The 12,500-nt window shown below is 36.8% G+C and overlaps 1 protein-coding gene across 1 annotated transcript in view; it reads right to left on the bottom strand.

The window, feature by feature from the left end:
- Positions 1-12,500, bottom strand: part of LOC144963276 (uncharacterized) — a 189,184-nt gene that overhangs the window by 2,361 nt on the left and 174,323 nt on the right. The window contains exons 37-41 of the mRNA XM_078897155.1: positions 9,094-9,240; positions 6,984-7,038; positions 5,849-5,950; positions 2,903-2,992; positions 918-995 (exon numbers count right to left, since the gene is read on the bottom strand). Coding sequence (XP_078753281.1) covers positions 918-995; positions 2,903-2,992; positions 5,849-5,950; positions 6,984-7,038; positions 9,094-9,240 — 472 coding nt within the window. The remainder of the gene's footprint in view (positions 1-917; positions 996-2,902; positions 2,993-5,848; positions 5,951-6,983; positions 7,039-9,093; positions 9,241-12,500) is intronic.

Here is a 12,500-nt window from a genome sequence, read left to right on the forward strand (position 1 = left end):
GGAGGACGGGACATGACGCCTGTTAGGCGATATTACAATTTTTCGGAAAAAGACAACCCTGTTAACGGCCAGGTACTCATTTTACACCTGAGTACGGTGAGAAAACGCGAGTAAAGAGCCTTTTCCAAGAACTCAACTATGCCCCGAGCGCGAGGCTCGAACCCAGGTATTTCCGATCCGAAAGCGAGTGTCATACCACAAGACCACATAGCCGTACAAAGGGTCCCTGACCAAAAGCAAACATAACATGTTGAACGAAACATGACGCATTTTAGTGTTCGCCGATACTACAAATTTTTTTTTTCCGACAGAGACAACGCGCTTAACGGCCAGGTATTCATTCTACACCTGAGTACGGTGAGAGAATATGAGTAAAGAGCCTCTTCCAAGAACTCAAATATGCCCCGAGCGCGAGGCTCGAACCCAGGACCCTCCGATCCGAAAGCGAGTGTCATACCACAAGACCACATAGCCGCACTAAGCTACCGGGACCTCCATAACTGGTGTGGTAAAAATAAATAAATCAGGTATTAGTCATTCAGAGTCATGAAAGAAGCCTATGGAACCGGAGTTTATCAAGATTTCTATATGTGTAGTAAAACGGACAATAGCAATTGCTTGATGTCCTTTGGATAGGACGACAGTCTATCATAAAGTACTTTCTACCAGCCCTAACATACCCATCTACCCAATTGCTGCTGGTGGAGAAGGGAAGGGCGTCATAAAAAAAAAAAAACAAAAAAAAAAAAAAAAAACACCAAAAAAAAAAAAAAAACCCAACTCCGACTTCACACAGGATCGATCTCGCCACCCCCCCCCCCCCTCCTTTTGCGTGTGAAATGAGTGAGCTATCGGGACTCCCCATAATGAATGGTGTTAGTGTTGGAGTTAGAGATGTCAAAAAATAATGTATTTACCAGGTGGTCCTTGAGGTCCAGCCGGTCCTTGTATTCCATCTCCGGTGTCTCCCTTATCTCCCTTGGGTCCCGTGGGTCCTGTCAATCAACAATATATTATTATCATATTGATCTTAAGGGAAGTTTTAGATAATCTTCTTTTTTTTTTTACAAAAATATATAATAGGGAATGAGATTAGTGGAAGAGTAGCGTCCCTTGATTGGACGTCACCTTACAGAGAGAACGTCAAAATGGTTTTGCGCATGCGTCTCTCTCGTCCTCGCTTTCGGTGAAGTGTCTCATGCCGCACAACCAACATGACGTTCTCTCTCTAATGACTTTTCCGCTCGTGACTTCCAATCAAGGAACGCTACTCTTCCGCTTATCTCATTCCCTATATATCAAATGAAGAGCTCTACAGTGACCTCCCCCGAGTGACTTCGAAGATACAAAAGAGAAGACTGAGACTTGCGGGGCACTGCTGGAGATACTAGGAGGAGATTGCAAGCAGTCTTGTGCTATGGGAACCACCTGAGAAAACTAGAAACAGAAGCAGGCAGAATAAAAATAAAATATACATTGACTGTCTGCTCGATGACACAGGAATGGACAACACCCGGGAGCTGCGTACACTTATGGAGGACAGGACAGAATGGCGAAGACTTGTGGCTCATGTTGGGCGCCCCAAGCGGCGGCCTAAGTAAGTAAGTAAGTAAGTATATAGTATAATAATACATAATGTATACTAAAGTCCGTATAAAATTTCAGAATAAGAAAAGTCACATTTTATTTTTCAATTCATAAGTTGAATGACACCATTGCCCGAGATGCTGTTAGACGATAAAAGCACTCTATTTTCTCTCTCTCTCTCTCTCTCTCTCTCTCTCTCTCTCTCTCTCTCTCTCTCTCTCTCTCTCTCTCTCTCCCTCGTTTGGGTATTGGCGACACAACAAGAAGGATCGCAATTTACTTGTGTCGACATCTTTTTTTTTTGAGTGTTTATTTAAGGACGTTTTACAAACGTTTTATCAAAAGATAATCTCAGTGGTTTGGAATATGTATAAGGATATAACAGCCTTTAAAAAAAAGAAAGAAATATAAAGTCATTCATCTTCTTTAGACGTCTTGTATTTAACTCACTCAATCCTAGATATTTTTGCTACTTTTCAAAATTGGAAAATAAAAGGTATTAAAAATGAGTATGTACATAGATAGTTTTATTCAACTACCATTAACATGCAAAAACTAAAAACATTAGCTTTGATATTATGCATACAGTTTGTCTCATAAAAATGTAATAAATAGGCATGGGTTAAAAGTAACCCGGGTAAACTACGGATATAGTCGGTGTTAGGGTTGAGTGAGTTAATACTTTCTAGCAAGTTTAGAGTAATTTTTCTTCATTCATGGCGCAAGAAGTGTCTGTCAAAATAGTCCTGAGGCAGATAAGCAAATATTAAGGCTAAATGTCAACAAACACCTTTCCAAGTTCACAATTATTATTATTATTATTATTATTATTATTATTATTATTATTATTATTATTATTATTATTATTATTATTATTATTATTTATTATTATTATTATTATTATTATATTATTATTATTATTATATATTATTATTATTATTATCATATATTATTATTATTATATTATTATTATTATTATTATTATTATTATATTATTATTATTATTATTATTATTATTATTATTATTATTATTATTATTATTATTATTATTATTATTATTATTATATTATTATTATTATTATTATTATTATTATTATTATTATTATTATTATTATTATTATTATTATTATTATTATATTATTATATATTATTATTATTATTATTTTTATAGGTAAAGTATTCAGGAATTAATAAAATGTTGCCAAAATTGAATCGGTAAAAAAACAAAAAAAAAAAGAATTGTTATGCAGAATGACTATGCAGATCACGTGATATGTCATTGTTTATGTCATGTCGGTCTTGTACTTGTACTCACCCTCGGGTCCATGTCTGCCCTGTGGGCCAGGCAGCCCTTGCATTCCGACAAATCCCCTCTCTCCCTGCATCCCTGGTAAACCACGTTCTCCTGAAACGTGGCCATGAAATGAGGAGAAATAATCATAGATTGGATATGGTGATGATGATGACGACGACGACGATAATGATGATCATATGTTGATGATGATGATGATGATAATAATAATAATGAAATTATAATAACTTTAATAATGATGATGGTGATGATGATAATGATAATAATAGTAACAAAATAATAATATGAATATTATTATCATTATTATTATTATTATTATTATTATTATTATTATTATTATTATTATTATTATTATTATTATTATTATTATTATTAATTATTATAATAATAATAATAATAATAATAATAATAATAATAATAATAATAATAATAATAAATAAATAACTAAATAAATAAAATATATAGCAACTCTTGTAAAGACTTGTAAGTTCTTTACATTACATACAAACCCTCTAAGTCTTAATCTTGACTCCATTCAAGGAAAACACTACTTTAGCCTTCGTATCATAGAAGGAACGAAATTGACGACACTAAGCTCTGTTTTTAGCCAGCCACTTTTATGAGTAGTTCTCATAAATTATATCAATCAGGCTATAGACGTTTACACATAGGTTACACATTATTCTGTGTGTTGACACGTTATAGATAGAATGCGCTTGGCCGAGGAGTTCACAACATTGCCATCCGGAAGTATAACGGACCAACACACAAACTCTGTGTAACCATGAACTTTTATAGTCTGGTTAATACAGTTTAGTGAGAACAACTCACAAACGCGGATGGCAAAAACAATAACAAAGGCCTGAGTGACGTCATCTGCATACTATCTATATCCAGCAGGCGGATGCTATGAGTATTTTAACTAAACACAAAGCATCAATAAGCAAGAGTTGATGTCAGGGACTGATACATGTATAGAAAGTACGAAGATAACGTCACTCAGGTCTTTGTTATTGCTTTTTGCCATCCACATTTATGAGTAAAGCTCACTTAACTGTATTAACCAGACAAAAACGTTCAAGTTCAAGGTTACGCATAGTTTTGTGTGTTGGTCCGTTTTACTTCCGGATGGTATTGTTGTGAGTTTCTTAGCTAAGCGCATACTATCTAGTTGTCGTGTGACCGGCTGGTGGGTTTTCTTGTTTATTTTAAATTATTAATGTAGACGGGAATGGTTATAAATGAAGTGGTTACACATTTATTTGTCAAACCGTAGCCATCGTAAAGTTATAGTCTGACACTGACCAAAACATGACCTCAAAATGTCAGTCTTTTGCCAAAAAAGAAAACAACTCGTGAATTGTATTCAATAGTTCAACCAATGAAATCACTTGTATCCTTGAGCTCTACTAACGACAACTCACTAGACGCTACACAAACCTAAAAAATGACGTCAAACTGCAAGTCCTAGAGGGGTCTAGTGTCAGGCTATAGATAGTATGCGCTTGGCTAAGAAGCTCATAACATTGCCATCCGGAAGTATAACGGACCAACACACAAAACTGTGTGTATTCATGAACGTTTATAGTCGGGTTAAAACAGTTCAGTGAGCATTACTCATAAACGCGGATGGCAAAAAACAATAACAAAGACCTGAGTGACGTCATCTTCGAACTATCTATATGTTAACGACGGCTACGGTAAAACAGGGGAGAAAAGTCGTGATATCACACCTTCTATGTCTGGCTCCTAAATCCTTGGAGTGTGTATGTAACCAGTCCTTCGGAGAACTAATAATGAATAGATTACATATCGAATCATAAGCCGGCATAACTATTTTGGCAGCAGGATGTATAGGGAAATTCTAAGAATACGCTTCAACAGTTATGACGTCACTTCCCTCGTAATGACGCATGGTAACTTAGTGACACTGGCTCTAAACTATCGGAACAATGGCGGACGTCCTTATGAAATATTTCTCCGACGAGCATAAAAGCGTATCCAGAGGGGAAAAAACAATATAAATCTGATCATGTTTTGACTTTTACACATTCTGATCAAAAGACAAATGAAACGTTCTAGCCAGGATAAAAAGTACAGATTTTCTTAGTTTAGAACCACGATGGCCGCCGTTGCTGGGCGTCGTGACATCAGACTATTGAATCCAATTACGGGACCTAAAAGAGCGAGGATGGGTGATCTTTATTTAGGACGAGCATATTTTATTTAGAATAGAAAATACGATTACGATACCATCGCTCTAAAACCAGAGGATTATTAATTGTGACCCTCCGTGTCAAAGCGGTATTATGTCGGGATCTACTCGGTAAGGGAAATTGAATTCTTTGCCACAAATATCAAACTTGGGTTTAATTTCTGTCCGTTATGCTGGAGTATAAATACTATTTCTTGCTTTACAAAAACTTCTAAGGTCCAATTTCTCATCATTCTATCTCTAAATTCACTTTTTGGGGTCTGAATCATTCCGACATAATACCGTTTTGAGACGGAGGGTCACATTTACACAAGTTATGTATTCAGTCCTTCGGAAGAGTGGTTTTACACTTGCAATGAAATATGAACCGATTTATTTTGACATCACACTTTTCATCCCTCTTAACTCACTCAACCCTAGAGATTTTTGCTACTTTTCAAAATTGGAAGAAATGTATAAAATATGAGCATGTACATAGATAGTTTTATTCAACTACCATTAACATGTAAAACTAAAACCATTAGCTTTGACACTACGCCTATAATTTGTCTCATAAAAATGTAATAAATAGGCATGGGGTAAAAGTAACCCCGGGTATACTACGGATATTGTCAGTGTTAGGGTTGAGTGAGTTAACGTATTGAATTGTTTTCGGTGTATATATTTGTTTGTTCGTTTGTTTGTTCGTTTTTGAAAGTAAACACGTCTATCATTTGTATATTACAATTTCTTACCAGGCAGCCCTTGGTATCCCCTTGGTCCATGCTTTCCTGGACGGCCCCGACCTGGAGGGCCCATGGGGCCTTGTAGCTTGGCAGTCAAATCTTCCATTTGTTCTTATTGAAATAATAATAATAATAATAATAATAATAATAATAATAATAATAATAATAATAATAATAATAATAATAATAATAATAATAATAATAATAATGATAATAATAATAATAATAATAATAATAATACTAAAAAGATATTATATCAATATGGACAATAATTTATGATCAAAGTGCGTTTCTGAACGCTAACAAATAAAAAAAATGTGAAATTGAATGTAAGCTTCAATTGAATATACGAAAACAGATAAAATAGACGTTTCGGGTTTCCCCTTTATCAACAAAAGAGGATGAATGAAACACTACAGACGAATGAGATAATGTGGTAGTGTTAATTCTCTATAAAATACTCTTGGAAGTCTTTTGTGATTTTTGCAATCATAAGAGTTCCTATGATATAGATCTTTATCTCAATGATGATGGTTAAGCTTATAAAATCCACACTACTTTTCCCTTATAAACGCTAAATTAGTTTCAAACTAGATTAAATAATTCCCTTTTACTGCAGATGCATGAGAAGAAAAAAAAAATCCCAAAAAATCAGTCGAGGAAGACTGATTTTTTTGGGATGTTTTTTTTTGTTTTTTTTTTTTTTTTTTGTTGTTGTTTTCTTTGTTTTTTTTTTTTTGTTTTTGTTTTTGGGATTTTTCTTTCTAGTTTTGTCTGGCACTGTTTCATCCACACTTGTTCAGATCTTTATTTCTCACCGATGCCTGCTACCTGGGGGGTCCTGATAGCTCAGTTGATAGAGCACTCGCTTCACACACAAAGGAACCGAGATCGATCCCGGGTGCATCGAGATTTCTTCTGACCTGTCCACCCAGAAGTGATTGGGTAGCTGGGTCTGTTAGATCTGGCAGAAGGTGCTTTGGCGATAGACTAGTTTCCTATCCAAAGGGTAGCAAGCAATTACTATTGTCCATTTCACGCTACAGAAGCCGGGATAAACTCCGGCTCCATGGGCCTGGGGGCTCGGAAGGACAATACTACCAATATAAAAAAAAGTGCCTGCTCCCCAATTTCTCAAGATTACCTCTAAGTATTTTGTAACATATATCTCTGACTTCTTGATCTGTTACACTCCTTCCCTGAAAATAGAACAAAGTAATAGTTAGGAAGCCACAGTTATAACAATAATACTGCTAATAATAATGACAATGATAATAATAATAATATTAATAATAATAATAATAATAATAATAATAATAACAACAACAATAATAATAATAATAATCATAATAATAAAATACTAATAATAATAATAATAATAATAATAATAATAACTAATAATAATAAATAATAATAATAATAATAATAATAATAATAATAATAATAATAAAAATAATAATTATTATTATTATTATTATTATTATAATGCGTAATTTCTATAAGATATGAAGTGAGTAGAAAAGTGCCAGAAGACAATAGAGAATAAAAAATTTTTTCGCGGCGGTGGCGGGGTTTGAACCTGCGACCTTATTGGTACGACAACTCCGCCTGGCAGGTGAGAGCGTGGCTCTACCGTGTGAGCTATCCACGAACACAAAAATATTCGTTTCAAACCCAAAGTCATTTCTAGATCCCTCTCTCACCCACTTCTTGAGATCGCCGATTCGTTCGCCACCATCGCGAAGTAATTTTGACCAGCAGTTAAGCTCAATAGCCAATATCCTCATCACAAACATATAACATAGAAACGATTGAGACATTGAGTATGCTCCGGTGTATGGGGTGAATTTCTAATTCAGAAAAGTGAGTGGAGCAGGCACTTATGTTGGTAACAACAAGATATGAAGTGAGTAGAAAAGTGCCAGAAGACAATAGAGAATAAAAAATTTTTTCGCGGCGGTGGCGGGGTTTGAACCTGCGACCTTATTGGTACGACAACTCCGCCTGGCAGGTGAGAGCGTGGCTCTACCGTGTGAGCTATCCACGAACACAAAAATATTCGTTTCAAACCCAAAGTCATTTCTAGATCCCTCTCTCACCCACTTCTTGAGATCGCCGATTCGTTCGCCACCATCGCGAAGTAATTTTGACCAGCAGTTAAGCTCAATAGCCAATATCCTCATCACAAACATATAACATAGAAACGATTGAGACATTGAGTATGCTCCGTGTATGGGGTGAATTTCTAATTCAGAAAAGTGAGTGGAGCAGGCACTTATGTTGGTAACAACAAGATATGAAGTGAGTAGAAAAGTGCCAGAAGACAATAGAGAATAAAAATTTTTTCGCGGCGGTGGCGGGGTTTGAACCTGCGACCTTATTGGTACGACAACTCCGCCTGGCAGGTGAGAGCGTGGCTCTACCGTGTGAGCTATCCACGAACACAAAAATATTCGTTTCAAACCCAAAGTCATTTCTAGATCCCTCTCTCACCCACTTCTTGAGATCGCCGATTCGTTCGCCACCATCGCGAAGTAATTTTGACCAGCAGTTAAGCTCAATAGCCAATATCCTCATCACAAACATATAACATAGAAACGATTGAGACATTGAGTATGCTCCGGTGTATGGGGTGAATTTCTAATTCAGAAAAGTGAGTGGAGCAGGCACTTATGTTGGTAACAACAAGATATGAAGTGAGTAGAAAAGTGCCAGAAGACAATAGAGAATAAAAATTTTTTTCGCGGCGGTGGCGGGGTTTGAACCTGCGACCTTATTGGTACGACAACTCCGCCTGGCAGGTGAGAGCGTGGCTCTACCGTGTGAGCTATCCACGAACACAAAAATATTCGTTTCAAACCCAAAGTCATTTCTAGATCCCTCTCTCACCCACTTCTTGAGAGCGCCCCTTTCCACCAAAAGTGCTCGGAAGCGCTTATACATAATATAATTATAATTTGCACATGCGATCATAATGAATGAATACAATCACTCACAGAAAACTGAAAGGAAATACTCTTAAAAGAGGTTTAAAGGAGGACAGAGAAGGATAAAACGGAGCTGGTGAAAGGCGACGTGAACGTTTTACCAGGTCTGATAACTCAAAAGAGTCTTGGGCCCATTGTTGTAATAGATATACTCTCAAACCAACGCAAAACTATTGTCCATTGCAACAATGTTAAAAATCAAGTCCATAATAACGTTCGAGTTACCAGACCTGCGAACAATATGTGCACGTCGGTGAAAGCGATTACCGGTTGTCCAGGCATTCCCGGCATACCAGGTTGACCCCTGTGACCTCTCTGTCCATTGTGACCCGGAGGTCCAGGAAGACCAGGGATCCCTGGGACACCCTGGCGACCTTCACCTCCCGGCTTGCCATGTGGCCCTCGTTCTCCAGGCTGAGGAATAAAAGAAAACACAATAACAGACCTGCCAACTACTACGAAAAATTCGTAGAATTACGAAATAGGATTCAATAGTCTGACGTCACGTCCGCCCAACAACCAGCAGGTTGGTTTTAATCAAAGCAAATCTGTACTTTTTATTTTTCATGCTGGCTAGAACATTTTCACATCTCATGTGATCAAAATGTATAAAAGTCAAAACATGATCAGATTTATACTGTTTTTCTCCTCTGGATACACTTTTATGCTCGTCGGAGAAGTATTTCATAAGGGCATCAGCCATTGCTCCGATAGTTTAGAACCAGTTACTAAGTTACTATGTGTCATTACGAGGGAAGTGACGTCACAACTGTTGAAGCCTATTTCGACTCCAATCTCAGAACTTCATGAGCATCTCTAAGTCATTAAAACTTATTGAAAATGAAAGTTGATGCCAGACTACATAATTTAAAGGATTTTGAAGTATTATTTAATCCTTGTCATTGCAAAATTTTTGACCTATAAATTTAACCACAGGGATTATAATTTTTATCTCCTAAAAGCTAGGAATTTTTAGATTTTTAAGTAGATAGGTCTACAATGAGAAATAAATATTGCCACCCCCCCCCCCCCAATTCTTCCCAAAGCATTGGCGATTTCAGATGGCTTAGCGGTGCGATCTTTGCTTCGTACCCGAAAGGTACCGAGTTCGAATACTCGCTTCGCTGTGTGGTCTTGTCACCTCACCCTAGCTCAGTTTGCAGCGCTGCACTGCGGCTGAAGCCTGAGTTATTCCAGTCTTCCATTGAAATAGACCCTATAGATAGTATGCAGATAACGTCACTCAGGTCTTTGTTATTGTTTTTTGCCATCCGCGTTTATGAGTAATGCTCACTGAACTGTATTAACCCGACTATAAACGTTCATGGATACACACAGTTTTGTGTCTTGGTCCGTTATACTTCCGGATGGCAATGTTATGAGCTTCTTAGACAAGCGCATACTATCTATATACCAATTTCCTCTATGGGATGAAAAAAGGGAATCTATTATTATATTTTCTTTCATTTTATTTATTATTATTATTTTTTACTCAGATACTACATCGTGCTGGCGATCTCTCTTGTTTTCGTAGTAGTCCTTCAGAGCCATTAAGTTCATGGAGCCGGGATTAATCCCAGATTTTATAGTGTGAAACGGACAATAGCAATTGCTAGCCTCCCTTTGTAAAGGACGCCTGTCTTTCGCAAAGTACTTTCCGCCAGATCTAACAGACAAAGCTACCCAATCACTGCTGGTTGGACAAGGGGGGAGGGATGGGGGGAGGGGGGGGGGGGGGCGTCAGATTAAAAAAAAAATCTCGACTTCACCCGGATCGACCTAGGTCCCTTTGCTTGTGAAATGCGTACTCTACCAACTGAGCTATTGGGATTATTGAAAAGAACTCATTTTTTAAATATTTATTTTCAATTGAAATGTTTTTGAAATTCTTACGCGCTCACAAAATAATAATTTATGAAGAGCCACTCGACTTTGGGTCATGTTGACCTAACATCATTCAAACTCCTTGACAGACGTATTCACGAGAGTTGCTATTTTTAGACTCATTCTATTAAAACGGAAATGAAATAAATTAAAAACTCGCACGTCATTCTAAAGATTGATGTCTGCCGTAAACAAAGTTGTTAGATGAAAACTAGAACCCCAATAATTTGCTCCAGGTTTCTCATTACATTCAAAGAACGGTTTTCTGTTTAGATGGTGGCAGTCTGACCCATATCTAAAAAAAACAACAACTGTAAAACAACAACAAAACTTTACCATTGATATAGATAGTATGCAGATGACGTCACTCAGGCCTTTGTTATTGTTTTTGCCATCCGCGTTTGTGAGTTGTTCTCACTAAACTGTATTAACCAGACTATACAAGTTCATGGTTACACAGATTTTGTGTGTTGGTCCGTTATACTTCCGGATGGCAATGTTGTGAACTCCTTGGCCAAGCACATTCTATCTATACTTCCGGATGGCAATGTTGTGAACTCCTTGGCCAAGCACATTCTATCTATAGTCAGACCGGCCTAGAACTAAGAAAAATTAATAGAAATACGAATTTTTGGCTCCAGCTACAGAGCTGCATTCTCCTCTCGGATTCAATAAATCTTGTTGAAAAGGAAAGTTTAGTTCTTAGAACCTATATTCAGGGCTTTGGAGCATTTTTCGATCATGGTGATGACAAATTGTTCATTTCTAAAGCTATTTACAGTGGATTTTTCTTTTATTTTTTTCCCTTGGAAACTACGAATTAAAAAAAAATAATTCAAGTATGCAGTTCTGGATATAGTGCACTATCTATTGAACGTGCTCAAAGCGCTTTACAAAATGTCCCAAGCCAACAGCAACAAGTATTATGTAGAACGAGACATGACACCTGATAGGCCTTATTACATTTTTTTTTGCGGCAGAGACGACACTGTGAACGGCTAGGTGCTCATTTTACACCTGAGTACGGTGAAAGAATATGAGTAAAAAGCCTTTCTCAAGGACTCAACTATGCCCCGCAGAGAGCGGGACTCGAACCCAGGACCTTTCGATCTGAAGCCGAATGTCATACTACAAGACCACATTCCATCCCCGGGCCCACTACGATTTTCTCCAGATTTCTCATTACATGACATTCATAGAACACTTTTCTATTAAGATAGTTGCGGACAGACCCATATAAATAAAAACTCTCTAAAATGGCTTTAAAACTCGTTTCCCATCTTTTCATTTTCTGCGATCTCAATGCAGAAATATAATATGATGTCACATGATCATTTAGCAAATAATAAAATAATATAAAATAAAAAGCAAAAAAAAAAGAAAAAAAAAGAAAAGGGAAACAAAGCAAGCCAAAAAAAATTTAAAAAGATAAAGAAAAGAAAAAAACAACCTAATCCCCCCAACCGCCCCCCCCCCCCAACCCAAACAAAAACAAAAACAAACCAAGCAAAACAAGAATGAATGTCAAGAAAGAAACAAACAAACAAGCCATATATAACATTCCTTGATATGATACGTAGAATTCAGTAAGGCGAGATAAGCTGTTATAGATAGTTCGAAGATGACGTCACTCAGGTCTTTGTTATTGTTTTTTGCCATCCGCGTTTATGAGTAATACTCACTGAACTGTATTAACCTGACTATAAACGTTCATGGATACACACGGTTTTGTGTGTTGGTCCGTTATACTTCCGGATGGCAATGTTATGAGCTTCTTAGCCAAGCGCATA

The sequence above is a fragment of the Berghia stephanieae genome, chromosome 1, assembly GCF_034508935.2.
Source record: "Berghia stephanieae isolate SIO BIC M18660-M18661 chromosome 1, UCSD_Bste_1.3, whole genome shotgun sequence".
In the NCBI taxonomy this organism is placed as follows: domain Eukaryota; kingdom Metazoa; phylum Mollusca; class Gastropoda; order Nudibranchia; family Aeolidiidae; genus Berghia; species Berghia stephanieae.